The sequence below is a fragment of the Symphalangus syndactylus genome, chromosome 13 (assembly GCF_028878055.3).
Source record: "Symphalangus syndactylus isolate Jambi chromosome 13, NHGRI_mSymSyn1-v2.1_pri, whole genome shotgun sequence".
Taxonomy (NCBI): domain Eukaryota; kingdom Metazoa; phylum Chordata; class Mammalia; order Primates; family Hylobatidae; genus Symphalangus; species Symphalangus syndactylus.
In genome coordinates, this window is record NC_072435.2 from 35,984,816 (window position 1) to 36,000,724 (window position 15,909).

The 15,909-nt window shown below is 56.2% G+C and overlaps 1 protein-coding gene across 4 annotated transcripts; it reads left to right on the top strand.

The window, feature by feature from the left end:
- The first annotated feature begins 115 nt into the window (after positions 1-115).
- Positions 116-15,621, top strand: PIN1 (peptidylprolyl cis/trans isomerase, NIMA-interacting 1). Of its 4 annotated transcripts, XM_063616082.1 has the most exons (5): positions 225-381; positions 3,877-4,089; positions 13,952-14,062; positions 15,009-15,114; positions 15,456-15,621. In XM_063616082.1, exons 1-5 carry the CDS (start codon positions 324-326, stop codon positions 15,490-15,492), a joined length of 525 nt encoding a protein of 174 aa, XP_063472152.1. In that variant the 5' UTR covers positions 225-323; the 3' UTR covers positions 15,493-15,621. The 4 variants fall into 4 exon arrangements, with proteins under 4 accessions (XP_055094579.1, XP_063472152.1, XP_063472153.1 ...); XM_055238604.2 differs by having other exon boundaries at positions 116-381; positions 15,009-15,621; XM_063616083.1 differs by having other exon boundaries at positions 14,801-15,621.
- The last annotated feature ends 288 nt before the right edge of the window (positions 15,622-15,909 follow it).

Below are 15,909 nucleotides of genomic sequence, written 5' to 3' on the forward strand. Positions count from 1 at the left end.
GAGTTTTTTGGCGCTCGCTAAAGGGCGTTAAGAAGGGCGGGCCCACGTCGCTTCGGACCACTCAGGAGCCGAGGAGAGCGAGTGGGCGGGGCCAGGCTGAGGCTGACCGGGGGCGGGGCGCAGGGAGAATGTGGGAAGGGCCGCCTAGCCTCTCTTCTACCCAATAGAAGGCCAGAAGCCAATCCGGACCGTTGGGGAGTCCAATGGGCGTCGCCGCCAGGCCCCGTTGCAGAGCGCGTCTAGCCAATAGGCAGCGGCGGCGGGCGGGCGCGGGCGACCGGCGGTGCGGCTGAGGCGGAGCAGGCGCTGCGGCAGGAAGGAAGATGGCGGACGAGGAGAAGCTGCCGCCCGGCTGGGAGAAGCGCATGAGCCGCAGCTCAGGTGCCGCGGGGGTCGGGGCTGGGGCGGGACCACGCGGGCCCGCGTAAGCAGGGCTCGAGCTCGCCCCTTGGGCGCGGCGGCAGCGCTGCCTTCCTCCCGTGGGGTCCTGGCTCCTCCGCGTCGTCCCCGGGGTAACGGCCCCGGCCCGCCCTGTTGTGGGGACTGCGAGCCTCAGGAGCCGCCGGGAAGCCTGAGGAAGCTGAGGCGGGGGCTGGGCGGGTGAGGGTCTGAGGAGTCCGGGGCGATGGCCCTGGCCCTGCTGGCCCGGCTGTTACCTCTCGGCCTAATGCACCTGACGCCCCGGGGGGACGTCTCTGCACCTTGCTGGGCCCGGGGGCACCCCTGGGAAGGAGACACCCCAGTACCCTGCAAAGGGCGCAGGGTGTTGCCCGGCCTCGGGTTCACAACCTACCCTTGCTAACACCCCTACTGTGTACATCTAATGCTGAGTCTGCGACATCGCCGGTGACATTCTGCCAGACGATGGCCCCTGTGCTTAGGCCCGATTTAAGGGTTAGCCACAATGATAATATTGCCAGTAACAGGGCATGTTTGTCTCTGTGTCAAGCGCTTTAAGTTCTCTCTGAATTGCCTCAACTCGGAGCCAGGTCGTTATTACTTCCATCTTACCAGCAAGGAAACAGGTCAGAAAACTGAAGGAACTCGTCCAAGATCATTCATTTCGAGGCCGGGGGTTGGATTAGGACCTAGGCAGTTTGCCTCCAAATCCCCCTGCCCTTGTCACTGCAAACTCCTGAGGAGCAGGCCCAGCATCTGTGGGCAGGTCCCGAGTCACTCTGCTGCCTCTAGAGCCCATAGCAATTGCATTTGCAGTAATAATTCTCCTTGGTTGAGTGCCAGGTTCTGGTGAACGGTTTGGATACATGGACTCTCCTCATTAACCCTATGAGGTTTGATCTCCTTATTCTCTGTTCCGCATTTTTCAGATGAGAAAACTGAGGTGCAGGGAGATTAGAGCCCATTGCCAAGGTTTTAGAGTGAGTCAGTAGCTCAGCTGCATTTGCATCTGGAACATGCGCTCTCGCCCGCCCTGTTCTAGCCCTGGCCTGTGGCTAGGACCTCCAGCATAAACCGGATGCTCTGCCCAGCTCTGGGCCCATTTCTGCTGTTTCTGCTCAGTTCAACCCTGATGGCTTCCGTTATGGGTGACACTCCATGTCACCCAGGCGAACTGTCAGCCTTTGGAGTGGCACCCAGTAGAGTCTTTACTTCCAGCTTCTTGTTCACAGTCTTCACTCCTTCATACCCCTCACTCCCTGGGTAACATCGGGCCACCAGTAATGCTGGTTCCTAGCTCTGCAACGCCATGCACGGTGTAGTAGCTAAGAGCAGAGCTTTCGGGTGTGAAGTACCTGAGTACAGTTCCTGCCTTCCCTTGTGTGTGCCTGGAACAGAGTAAACACTCAGGAAGTGTTACCCATTGCTGCCATTCCCAGAGATGCAAAAGGTGAGGCTTCCGTTTTGTCATCTATACAATGGAGATAATAAAGGCCATCCCACTCTTAATGTGTGCCAGTTTCTGTCCTAGGCATTTTGCAGATGTGTGAGCTTATTTAGTGCTTTCTTCTTCTATTTTTGGAGATAGTCTCACTGTGTGGCTCAGGCTGCAGTGCAGCCTCTGCCTCCCAGGCTTAAGCAATCCTCCCACCTCAGCCTTTCAAGTAGCTGAGACCACAGGCGTGTACCACCACCCATGGCTAATTTTTTATTTTTTATTTTTTGTTTGTTTGTTTATTTATTTATTTATTTATTTTGAGACAGAGTCTCACTCTGTCGCCCAGGCTGGAGTGCAGTGGCATGATCTTGGCTCACTGCAACCTCCGCCTCCCGGGTTCAAGTGATTCTCCTGCCTCAGCCTCCTAAGTAGCAGGGATTACAGGTGCCTGCCACCACATCTGGCTAATTTTTGTATTTTTATTAGAGACGAGGTTTAACCATGTTGGCCAGGCTGGTCTCGAGCTCCTAACCTCAGGTGATCCACCTGCCTCAGTCTCCCAAAGTGCTGGGATTACAGGCCTGAGCCACTGCGCCCAGCCAGCCTGTTGTTTTTGTTTTTGTTTTTGTTTTGAGACAAGAGTCTCACTCTGTCGCCCAGGCTGGAGTGCAGTGGCATGATCTTGGCTCACTGTAACCTCCACCTTCCAGATTCAAGCAATTCTCCTGCCTCAGCCTCCCGAGTAGCTGGGATTACAGACATACACCACAACACTAGGCTAATGTTGGTTGGTTGGTTGGTTGGTTTGTGACGGAGTTTCGCTCTTGTTGCCCAGGCTGGAGTGCAGTGGCACAGTCTCAGCTCACTGCAACCTCCACCTCCCGGCTTCAAGCGATTCTCCTGCTTCAGCCTCCCCAGTAGCTGGGATTACAGGCGCCTGCCACCATGCTGGGCTAATTTTTTATATTTTTAGTAGAGATAGGGTTTCACTGTGTTGGCCAGGCTGGTCTCGAACTCCTGACCTCAGGTGATCCGCCCACCTCAGCCTCCCAAAGTGCTGGTGCAGGCGTGAGCCACTGTGCCTGGCCAATGTTTGTATTTTTTTTTTTTTTTTTTTTTTTTTTTGAGATAGAGTCTTGCTCTGTAGCCCAGGCTGGAGTGCAGGGGCATGATGTCAGCTCACTGCACCCTCTGCCTCCCAGGTTGAAGCGATTCTCCTGCCTCAGCCTTCCGAGTAGCTGGGACTACAGGCGTGTACCTCCATGCCCAGCTAGTTTTTTGTATTTTTAGTAGAGATGGAGTTTCACTGTGTTAGCCAGGATGGTCTCAATCTCATAACCTCATGGTCCACCCTCCTCAGCCTCCAAAAGTGCTGGGATTACAGGTGTGAGCCACCGCACCCGGCCCAGTGTTTGTATTTTTTGTAGAGATGGGGTTACACCATGTTGGCCAGGCTGGTCTCTACCTCCTGACCTCAGGTGATCCACCCCACCTTGGCCCCCCAAAGTGCTGGGATTACAGGTGAGAGCCACTGTGCTTAGCCCTTTTTTAAATTTTTAAAAATTTAGTCCTTTCAATGACCCTAAGGTAGGAACTGTTATCTCCATTTTACAGGTGAGAACACCGAGGCCCATGGAAGATAGATCACATTTGAACCCAGATTCAGATTTGAATCCAGGTGGCCTGGCTGCTGAGTGCATGGTTTGAGTCACTCCCTGTCCCCCAGCTTCCTCTGTTCCATCACCCTGCATTATTTTCCTCCTTGAAGTTATCAGGGATTGATACTATCCTGTGTTTCGTTTGCTTGTTTAGCACCTGTCTGCTCTCACCTAGAATGTTAGCTCTCTAAGGGCAGGGACTGTATCCTGCTACATTGGCCCATGTCTGGAGAGCCTGTGGCACATGGTGGATACACCATAGATTTGTTGAATGAAGGCACCCCCTGCAAGCCAGGCCCTTACCCTGGCTTCTGGCTGTGGGCCCAGGTGGTGTCCTGGGAGCACAACCCTAGCTGAATTCCTGCCTGCCCTCCCCTCCAGGCCGAGTGTACTACTTCAACCACATCACTAACGCCAGCCAGTGGGAGCGGCCCAGTGGCAACAGCAGCAGTGGTGGCAAAAACGGGCAGGGGGAGCCCACCAGGGTCCGCTGCTCACACCTGCTGGTGAAGCACAGCCAGTCAAGGCGGCCCTCATCCTGGCGGCAGGAGAAGATCACCCGGACCAAGGAGGAGGCCCTGGAGCTGATCAACGGTGAGCAGGGCGAGGGCAGGGGCTTGGGAGGGGGTCTTCTCCCAGGTGAGCCTTTGTAGAAGTCACATCAGACCCTTCACCCCAGCTTGCTCAGCTGCCAGGCGTGGTGTTGGCCAACACAAAAATGCCAGTGCATGACCTGACCCTGACCTTCACAGCAGCCATTCTCTTTTTTTTTTTTTTTTTTTTTTTTTTTTTTTTTTTTTGAGACGGATTCTCGCTCTGTCGCCCAGGCTGGAGTGCAGTGGCGCAATCTCGGCTCACTGCAAGCTCCGCCTCCCGGGTTCACGCCATTCTCCTGCCTCAGCCTTTCCGAGTAGCTGGGACTACAGGCGCCCGCCACCACGCCTGGCTAATTTTTTTGTATTTTTTAGTAGAGACGGGGTTTCACCGTGGTCTCGATCTCCTGACCTCGTGATCCGCCCGCCTCGGCCTCCCAAAGTGCTGGGATTACAAGCGTGAGCCACCGCGCCCGGCTGATAGCAGCCATTCTCTTTTCTTTCCATCTGGCATTTGAGGGTGAGCCAGGTAGGGGCAGAGGACCCAGCCTAGGGGCTGGCAGACATGGGTTCAGGTAGTAGCTGTGCCTCTGTGAACTCTGTGACCTTTGAGAGGGGACTCATGTCACCTCCCCTAGACTCAGCTTTCTCTGTAAAATGGGCATCCTCTGAGGACCATCGTGAAGGTTCAAGGGAATAAGGCAATGGATTTTGCACAGTAGGCCCTCAGTCTGTAGGAAGTGTTGTCAATAGTAATATCATCCACTAGGGGCCTGAGTCACAAACATAGGTGGATCCAGAGAGAGTGGTCAGAAAGGTAGTGAGTGCATGCAGGGTGCGGTGGCTCACGCCTGTAATCCCAGCACTTTGGGAGCCCTTGGAGGGCAGATCACCTGAGGTCAGGAGTTCGAGATTAGCCTGGGCAGTATGGTGAAACTCCGTCTCTACTAAAAATACAAAGATTAGCCAGATGTGGTGACACGTGCCTGTAATCCCAGCTACTCAGGAGGCTGAGGCAGGGAGGCAGAGGTTGCAGGGAGGCAGAGGTTGCAGTGAGCCGAGATCGCACCACTCCACTCCAGCCTGGGCAGCAAAGCGAGGCTCCATCTCCAAAAAAAAAAAAAAGAGGTAGTGAGTGCCAGCAGAGCTAGTGAGTTAATTCTGACCCAAGGGAGGAAGCTATTCCCTGCTCTGTTCTGTGTTTCCTCTGCAGTCTGGCACCAGGGTGGCAAACTTTAAAGGCCAGATGGTAAATATTTTAGGTTTTGTGGGCCATGCAGTCTCTATCAGCTCTGCTTTGTAACTGGATGGCAGTCGTAACCAATATGTAAGCAAGCACGTGGTCATGGCTGTGTGCCAAGAAAACTTTACTATTTACAAAATCAGGGAGGATTTGGCCTGCAGGCCGTCATTTGCAGAGCCCTCTCTAAAGCTGTCCAGTTTGGCTGCCACTCCCACCCTGTGTGGGAGGATCACCTGAGCCCAGGAGTTTGAGACCAGCTTGGGCATCATAGCAAAACCCCGTCTCTAAAAAAATAAAAAAATTAGCTGGACGCGGTGGTGCACGCCTATAGTGTCAGCTACTTGGAAGACTGAGGTGGGAGGATCCCTTGAGCCCAGGAGGCAGAGGTTGTAATGAGCCGAGATCATGCTACCACACTCCAGCCTGGGTGACAGAGCAAGACCCTGTCTCAAAAATAAGTAAGATAATGTCAAAAATTGGTTTCTCAATTGCACTGGTCATACTTTAGCTGGTGGCTGCCATCTTCAACAGCGGGAATATAAAACATTTACATTCTTGGCGGGTGCAATGGCTCACGCCTGTAATCCCAGCACTTTGGGAGGCCAAGGCGGGCGGGCACGAGGTCAGGAGATCGAGACCATCCTGGCTAACACAGTGAAACCCCGTCTTTACTGAAAATCCAAAAAAATTGGCCTGGCGTGGTGGCGGGCACCTGTAGTCCCAGCTACTCAGGAGACAGGCAGGAGAATGGCGTGAACCCGGGAGGCGGAGCTTGCAGTGAGCCGAGATCGTGCCACTGCACTCCAGCCTGGGCAACAGAGTGAGACTCAGTCTCAAAACAAAACAAAACATATTTCCATTCTTGCAGTAAGTTGTGTCTGACAGCCTTTCTCAGAGTCCCCAAATCTCCTGGGCTGTCCCTGCTCCAAACAACCCATCTCTCAACCATGCCCAGACAGCCTGGGTTGCTATGCAGCTCTGCCAGGTCCTGGCTATGTGATCTTGAGCAAGTTACTTAACATCTCTGGGCTTCAATCTTTTTCTCCTTCTTTTGAGACAGGGTCTTGCTCTGTCACCCAGGCTGGAGTGCAGTATTCATAGCTCACTGCAGCCTCAACCTCCTTGAGATCAGGTGATCCTCCCACCTCAGCCTCCCAAGTAGCTGGGACTGCAGGCTCATAACACCACACCTGGCTGATTTTTTTTTTTTTTTTTTTTTTTTATTATACTTTAGGGTTTTAGGGTACATGTGCACAATGTGCAGGTTTGTTACATATGTATCCATGTGCCATGTTGATTTCCTGCACCCATTAACTCGTCATTTAGCATTAGGTGTATCTCCTAATGCTGTCCCTCCCCCCTCCCCCCACCCCACAACAGTCCCCGGAGTGTGATGATCCCCTTCCTGTGTCCATGAGTTCTCATTGTTCAATTCTCACCTATGAGTGAGAACATGCGGTATTTGGTTTTTTGTCCTTGCGATAGTTTACTGAGAATGATGTTTTCCAGTTTCATCCATGTCCCTACAAAGGACACGAAAGAGACAGGACTTCACCATGTTGCCCAGGATGGTCTCAAACTCCTGGGCTCAAGTGATCCTTCCACCTCAGCCTCCCGAAGTGTTGGGATGACAAGCATGACCCACCGCCCCCAGCTGTCAAGTCTTTTTCATTTATAAAATTAGTATTAAAATAATAAGACCCACCTTACAGGGTAGTTGTGAGGACTCCTGGCTAATACAGTAAAGCGGGAGTAACAGCTCCTGGCATCGGTAAATGTTCTGTCATTGTTTGTGGTCACTGTCATTGCTGTTGTTGGTTGTGGTAGCACAGGGCCCAGCACAGAGTGCACACTCAGTCAGTATTGGCTGTTGTTTTACTCTCTTATCACTTGGTCCAGTTGGCCTGTAGGATGTTATTACACACGCACACCCCCAACACGGCATCTAGCACAGTAAGTGCCACCCGTTAGTCTTACATGTAAGCATGGTAGAGAGAAGCCGAGTTCTTGCACAGAATCTTGAAGGCTGATTGAAGAGCCAGCCTCCTGACCTCTGAGGGCAGGGACTGGATCTCTCTCTTGCCCCTGTATTCCCATCCTGCCACACAAAGCCTGGCCCAGAGTCAGCCCTCACAGCCTTGTTTCGTGAGCCAGTAGGAAGCAAGAAGGATTCCTGGCACAGGACGGGGCAGAAGTAAAGGCCTAGGTCTAGGATATAGCCAGGACTCTGGGGAAGGCTTTGCAGGGAGCGGGGGGTGGTGAGACCCTTCACGGGCAGGTCCCAGCCAGGTTGAGGAGGGTCCTTGTCAGGTGAGGAGGTTGGGTTCTTTCCTGGAGGCAGCAGGACATACGTGGCCGTATGGGACCAGGAGAGGAACCCACAGTGCTCTGCTTTCAGCAGAGATCTGTGAAGCTAGAATGTCAAGGGCCAGGGAAGCTGGAAGGCCCAGAACCTTCAGAGGTTCTGGTTGCCCCAGAGCAAGAGGAAGAAGTGGAGGGAGAAGCCAAGAGAGAATTGCAAGATGACCCTTTGGGTCCTCCCAGCTCTAGTGGTCTCTGTTCTGAGGCTTCCGGACCCCATAAGAGTGAGCAGGAGGGTGCAGGCATTTGGGGATGGAGCGGCATGAGGTGGGCTCCTGAGGGTCAGCAGAGCAGCCAGGCACAGGACAGAGCTGCTCCAAGCAATCCTGGTGAGAGCTGGCAGAAGGCTGAGGCCGGTGGGGATAGTGAGGAGGGCATGGCTCTGGGTGTGGTGGGCAAGGGTGTCTCCCCCATCTCTGGGTTGGACAGGTGCACCTGGTAAGTAGCCAGGCCCTGAGGCCTTGCCATGGGTACCTGCAGATTCTGGAATGTCAGCAGGAGCCTCGCCTGCCCACCTGGTGGAAGCTGTGGGAGGAATTGCAGCGAGAGGTGGTGTGACTTGAACTTGGGGGCTGGAAGTGGAAGAAGAAGTGAGAGGGAGTAGACCCGAGAGAGATTCAGGAGGCAGGATAGAGAGGACTGGGTGATGGATTAGGTGGGCAGGGGTGGGATGTCTGGGGGAGGGTCAGGGCAGAACAGCGTGGCCCACCCTGGGCTCGTAGAGGGCTGGGTTTCAGTTCCAGCTGTGTGGTCTTCATTTCCTGAGCCTCAGTTGCCTCATCTGTAGAATGGGGTGGCTCTGAGGATCCAGGAGCAATGGGCTTAGTGGCTGGCACGCTCTGCATGGCGGAGCCTCAGCCCCAGTCATTCGGGTGTGGACGGTGGGGGAGCTGAGGTCAAGTCAAGGCCTCTGCTCATGGGCAGCCCCTGCTGCCACCCCACAGCCCATAGAAAAAGTTCTGGATAGGACCACAGGAGGCCTAGTGGGCTCAGCACACAGATGATGACCTTGGCCCACGACCTCCCTCTCCTGGTATCCTCCTGCCTGAGATGGTGCTGGGACAGATCTCCTCAGAGGTAGATAGGAAGGTGCAGTGAGGTGGCCCCAGCCGAGGTACCTCATGTGCAGTGTCGGCGCAGGCATTGGGCACCTGGGCCTCATTTTCTCTTCCATGAAGTGGATGTTCTCCCCTCGAGGGTTCATGCCGGGTGATCAGGAGATCATGATTTGGGCAGCTCACTCCCCAGCTGGCAGCCGGGCTAAATCTCATCAGTGCCCATTTAGATCTGGTGCTCCGCCCTTGCCCCGAAGGGACAGGCTGCCTGCAGAGAGAGCCGGGACCTCCACATTTTCTGCTGAGGCTCCTTTTCCCAGCATTGGCTCCTCTGCAGCTGCTGGGCCACAGCCAGAGGTTGTCAGGGATCCGAGGGAGTCATTGCCAGTGTCCTTGTCTAAGGAGGATGGGCCGTGGAGAAGCCCTCCCTGCCCGCTCTCCACCCAGAACTGTTGACAGCCACCCCTCATATGCCCAGGGCCTGGAGGGTCCTGGCGAGGCTGAGACTATGAGCAGCCGTCCTACTCACGTACCCATCATCCCAGCATCCAGGTCAGCCCCTTTGCCCCGGGGTCCTCAAGGTCACTGGCACCCTTCCAGCCTGCTGCCCTTGGGCCGGCCTCTAGCCCCTCCTTCTGGATCTTGGTCTTCTCTGTCACCTCTTTCCCCGACCAGGCCCCTTCCCCTTTGGTGCCTGGGCAGCCTGGGGGAAGTATGCTGGAAGCAGCGTAATGATCTGGCAAGGCAGAGGAGACAGCACGTCTCAAAACATTTTTGGGGTCAAGGACTACCCCATTTGTTCCCTCACTCCCACCTAGGTCACTGAGGTGCATTAGCTTGGACTGTTGTAACAAAATAATCACGGACTGTGTGGCTTAAACAACAGTCATCACTTTCCACAGTTCTGGAGGCCAGAAGTCCATGATCCAGGTTCCCTCAGATTCTGTTCCTGGTGAGAACCCACTTCCTGGCTTGTAGACGGCTGCCCTCTCACTGTGCACTCACATGGCATTCCCCAGGCGCATGTGCCCGGAGTGAAGGAGCACAAGCTCTCTGGTGTCTCTTCTTATAAGGACACTAATCCTGGCCAGGTGCAGTGGCTCATGCCTGTAATCCCAGCACTTTGGGAGACTGAGGTGGGTGGATCACCTGAAGTCAGGAATTCAAGACCAGCCTGGCCAACATGGTGAAACTCCATCTCTACTAAAAATATTAAAAAAAAAGTAGCCGGATGTAGTGGTGCATGCCTGTGATCCCAGCTACTCAGGAGGCTGAGGCAGGAGGATCGCCTGAACCCGGGAGGCAGAGGTCACAGTGAGCCGAGATCATACCACTGCACTCCAGCCTGGGTGACAGAGCCAGAGTCTGCCTCAAAAAAAAAAAAAGGGACGCTAATCCTGTTGGATCAGGGCCCCACCCTTATGACCTCATTTAACCCTAGTTACTTCCCCGAAGTCCCCATCTCCAGATGCAGCCACACTGGAGGTTAGGGCTTTAACACATGAATTTGGGGTGACACAAACATTGAGTCCCTAACAGATGGGCAGTTTGGATCTGTCAGGGGCCTGCTCTGCAACAACCACTGCTTAAGCGGTTACTGATTCACTCCTTGGAACAGGCTCCAACGTGGGAGCAGCGGTTACCCCATTTTACAGGCCAGTTGAGTGAGGCTCCAAGAGGTAAAGTCACCTGCCAGACTCGCATTGTTCAGGAGCAGCAGAGGTAGGATCTGAACCTGATGGAGTCTGGAGTCAGCACCCATAACATGTCCTCCTGGACCTTGGGGATACACTGTGAGCAGGCTGGCTGGGGTCTGCCAGCACAGACAGGTGCCATTCTGTTTTGCATACAATTTCAGGGGGTCCTGAACACCTTGAAGCAGGTGGAGGCCCCTGCTCCAGACTGGGAGCTCCTGGAGAGGCCACCCTGCGTCTGGGTGGTTCTAAGCGGGAGCCACATCGAATCAGGATGGGGCTCCAGCACCCAACAGTCCCCATCAAATTTCATGGGTTTTGGTGCTGTCAGGCAAGGCTGACACATTGTCTTGGAGGAGGCCCAGGAAGTCTGGCCTTAGGGTTGCAGCCTGAGTTTCAGGCAGACAGGGCATGAGATTCCAGCATTTCTGCTTCCAGCCCCGTGGTAGATCCCTTCTCCCTCCTTCCCCGTGGCCTATTTCTGTCTCATTTATTCATGAACTTCTTGAACATTCGTGAACACCTGTTTTGTGCACAGTGCTGGGTTCTGAGGGTGCGGCAATGAACAAGGCCAACCCAGCAGCCTTCATTCCTGCACTGTGAGGTGGGCAAGCAACCCACCAATAGGACAGTAGTAAATGCAGCACCCAGGGAGAGGCACCTCACACAGTGGGGGATTAGGGGAGGCTTCTGGGGGAGACCAGAGGATAGCTGGTGAGTTTCAGGCAGGACAAGAGGCTTAAACTAAGGTCATTGAGGCGAGAGTCAGAGGATGTCATTGTCGGGGGGTCAGGTACAGGCTGAGCTAACAAGACACACAGGACCAAACCCATCAAGGTCAGCCTCACAGAGCAGGAACTCAGGAAGAAAGTAGTTTTTTTTTTTTTTTGAGATGGAGTTTCGCTCTTGTTGCCCACGCTGGAGTGCAGTGGCAACGATCTCAGCTCACTGTACCTTCTACCTCCTGGGTTCAAGAGAAAGTGCTTTAAAAAAAATCATTCCAGCTACTTGCGAGGCTGAGGCAAGAGGATTGCTGCAGCCCAGGGGTTTGAGGCCAGCCTGAGCAATATAGTGAGACCCCATCTCTGCAAAAGGAAAACAAAAACAGTCATTGCAGGCTCCCATCATAGCAGAAGATTTTCCGAGAGAGCTGGCAGGTCAGAGGCAGATCTGGGTGATATGAGCTATTGGGGTGCCAAAGTGTGGCTTTTGTTTTTAAGCGGTATGGCTTGCACACTATGTGTGTGAGAGAGGACAACTTGGGCGGGCTGTCCAATTTCAGGGATCCCTGTGGCTGTGTCCCCAGCCCTGGCCACTGGGGGCTGTGGCAAGGTGATGCTTGTTCAGGGCCTGGGCCTGGCTCCTCAGACACTTAGCGCCTGCAGGCAGTCCTGCTTCCCCGAAGCAGGTGGGTACCCCTGGGGGCACCATGCGATCCCCTGGCTGGCTTAGTGGTCCAGACAGAAGGAGGGACAGGGGACTCCAGTGCTCTGTGCCTAAGGCCAAGGAGATACCTAGAGGTTCAGGGAGAGGAGGGGTGGGAGGGGGTCCTAGCAACATCTGGTTTAAGTCGGAGTCACTGGTGGATGTGTCTGGCACGGAGGAGGACCCCATGGCAGCCCTGGAAGCGGGGCATTCTGATCAAACCAGGGCATCACGGGCAGAAGCCTCTGTAATGTGCCATCCCAACAGAAGCTGGGGCCCTGTATGGCATCAATGTCCCTGTCAGACCGGGACACGTGGGCCGGCAGGGCCAAGGATAGGGAGAGCAGAGCAGTAGAGGCTGCATCATCCCCGGGATGCAGTCCCCATGGAGGGGAAGAATGATGACAGCAAGGGACGTTGGTCAGGGTCCTGCTCAGTGCCGGGCACTATGCTGCATGTCACAGCCACTGACACAAGACTATCAGACAGAGAGGCAAAGGGATGTCAGGGCAGCAGGTCGTGGTGACATCCAGCTCAGATACCAGGACACTGGTGGCTGCCATGACGTGCAGCCAAACAGGGAGCTATGGCTGTGTTGTCACGGTGGTACCATTTCCACTGCGGTCCCAAGCAGGTCAGAGTGTGAGGCCGAGGGGCCCTGGGGACACTTGGATCAGTCCAATGTGTTCAGCAGCTGCCACAGTTGGGTGTCCAGGCCTCCCAGCACTGGCTAGGTCACCCAGCAGTGTTCCCGTGGCTCTCCGACAGGCTCCAGGCCAGTGTGTCAGCTATGTATGTCCTGGGCAAGTTGGCCGGCGGGTGTGTCATGGCCTCATTTAGGTCAGAAGGAGCAATGGGTAGAAGTGTCAGGGTGACATTAAGAAACCCCCTACTGAGTGTCAGTGTGACCCTCACATTGGAGAGAAGAACTGGTGTCCCTGGAGAGTGGCTGCCAGGCCATAGGGTACACGGGGCGGGTGCAGTTCACCCAGAGGGCTGCCCTGGCTTGCTGGGGCTGTTGCATCACTGGCCTAGGGAGGACACTGGAAGGGACGCCTGTTTGTGTCAGAGCAAGAGGAGGATTGGGGTAGGGCAGGCTTTGGCCCATGGGCACCTTCCTGGGGGTGGCCTGCAGTCAGGAAGGCGGTAGGCCATTCCTCCCGACCTGGCGCATGCACAAGAGTGCATACACACACTTGCTCACACACAGTCACACCACACACACCACATGCACACACACACAGCCCTCCCTACTTGGCTTCCGAAACATGAGTCACTCAGATGCTACTCTGCTGCTGTCTTGCCCCCTCTGCCGGCAGCCCTGTTCCTCTTAACTCCACCAGCCCTGGCCTCCCCCGCCTCCTGGACTGTCAGAGCCAATGGGCTGGTTTGGGCCACACAGGGTGGGGCCACCCTGAGTTCTGCCAGCATGCAGACTATAGGTGGGGAGCCAGGAGAAGAGCTATGTCGCCTGCCTCTGGGACCCTGGGGCTACAGCCCACGAGTGTCCCTTGCAGAGCCCACCAGGGTCCCTTGGAGTCCCATCCCAGTGCCAGTCTGTTCTTCCCAGATGGGACAGCTGAGGCCACAGGGTGCCGTGGCAGTGCTGAGCTTTCTCTGGACAGCTCTCTCATCTCTGCCCAGGGGGCCCTGGGGGCCCAGCCCCCTGCCTGGGTCAGCCTCTCCCTGCTTGCTGCTCTCCTCTGGCCTGTCCAGCTTGGATGTAGATTTTCCCTCACGTGTGTGTGTGCGTGTGTGTGTGCATGTGTGTGTGCTGGCGAGAGTGACAGCGGGAGCAGGGATGTGAGACCTGCAGGGTGGCAGGGCTCATGGATGACTGGCGGGGTGCATCGAATGCTCATGTGCATGAAAGGCGCCTCTTCTCAAGTGTGGATGAGGACAGGTGTGACTGCGCATGCAGGTATGTGTGAGGAGAGGGGTTGTGGGGAGCATGTGCGCCTGTGGGGGGAGGCTTTCCCAGTGAAGTGCTGCCTCCCCTGCTGGCCAGCTCTGGAGTCCTCCATCCTGTCTGGTCAGGTCGCCCAGCCCCTGACCTGGCACTCCCATTCCGTTCCATGTCCGCAGGCTACATCCAGAAGATCAAGTCGGGAGAGGAGGACTTTGAGTCTCTGGCCTCACAGTTCAGCGACTGCAGCTCAGCCAAGGCCAGGGGAGACCTGGGTGCCTTCAGCAGAGGTGCGCAAGGAATGGGCCCCACCAGGTCGGGGGACCCTTACCACCTTGAGGGGTAGAGGCCAGGAGGGTCTGGGCACTGGGCTCCCGGGTGCCACACCGGCCTTCGGGGTCCAGCAGGTGGCAGCACAACCCCTTCCTCAGGCTTCAGAGGCTGCTCTGCTGGGCAGGGCCAGGGCCACACAGGGAGGGGGCTGCAGCACTTTCTTCCTGGCATCATCTCTACCCCGGGGGGCACGGTCTCTTGTGTGTCTATGCACAGATGTCCTCAACCCGGGCCCACCAAGGCGGGTATGTCCTGTCCTCTGTCTCTTCCTTTTTGTGGTTTAAGGTTGGGGGCCCTGAGAGTCCCAGGGCATGTCCCCCAGAATCCCTCTCGAAGGTGGGGAAACCAGGGGTGAGAGGAGGTGGCCCTGAGTTTAGGCCTGTCTGGCCAGGACAGTGGAAATCAGGGACAGAGGGGACTAGGCCTCTTCCTCTTCCTCCTCATCAGTCCTCGGGGTCTGCAGAACATCAGGGAGAGGCCAGGATGGGTTGCAGGGTGTGGTGTGCAGGTGTCTTAGTGGGGCGGGGCAGCAGCATGGGGCCAGCAGCTGCCCATCTGCTCTGAGGAGGCTGATGGGACAGATGACATAGCAGGGCTGGGAACCAGGCCCAGGGAGACAAGTTCACCACTGAAGTGGCCCCTAAATGCATGGCGGCGGCCGCAGCCCTGCCTGCCATCCTTCATGCTGTCCTCAGGCTTCCAAGGGCCTCCTTAATGGCCCTGCCACCCCCAGCTGGGCCGCCGCTCAGCACCAGCAATAAACGCGGTGACGGATGAGTGTGGACGAGTGTGAGGCTCAGCGCAGGCAGGAGCCCCATCTGTCTCGGCTGCCGCCCGCCCTGCCTCATCCTGGCCTCTGCCAGCCCAGCCCTGACACCCCCCACCGCCCCTCCTGGCTCCCAGGTCAGATGCAGAAGCCATTTGAAGATGCCTCGTTTGCGCTGCGGACGGGGGAGATGAGCGGGCCCGTGTTCACGGATTCCGGCATCCACATCATCCTCCGCACTGAGTAGGGGTGGGGAGCCCAGGCCTGGCCTCGGGGCAGGGCAGGGCGGCTAGGCCAGCCAGCTCCCCCTTGCCCACCAGTCGGTGGCCGAACCCCCCACTCCCTGCCACCGTCACACAGTATTTATTGTTCCCAAAATGGCTGGGAGGGGGCCCTTCCAGATTGGGGGTCCTGGGGTCCCCACTCCCTGTCCATCCCCAGTTGGGGCTGTGACCGCCAGATTCTCCCTTAAGGAATTGACTTCAGCAGGGGTAGGAGGCTCCCAGACCCAGGGCAGTGTGGTGGGAGGGGTGTTCCAAAGAGAAGGCCTGGTCAGCAGAGCCCGCCGCCTCGTGTCCCCCCAGGTGCTGGAGGCAGACTCGAGGGCCGAATTGTTTCTAGTTAGGCCATGCTCCTCTGTTCAGTCGCAAAGGCGACCCATGCGGACCATGAGGTCCCATGCGGCCCAGCCATGGGCCCTCTGAGCAACTGTGCAGCACCCTTTCACCCCCAATTAAACCCGGAACCACTGCTCTGCTCTCCTGTGTCTCATTTCTCCTCAGGGAAGCATAGTGGGGAAGATGTCGCGGGGAGGGGATCACGGCCCCCCCCCATCCTAAGGGTCCCAGCTGCAAGTTCTCCCCCGAGGCTTCCCCTTGCCCTGGGCCAGGGGGAGTCCTAGCAGCTGGCTTTCGGGGACATGAGCACTGTCCAGCTGCCCAGCACCCTGAGATCTGCTTCCCTACCATCTCAGGGGCTTCCGGAAGGTTCGTGGGTCCAACCCGGCACCTGGCCCAGCACCCACTGCAGCTGCGGTTA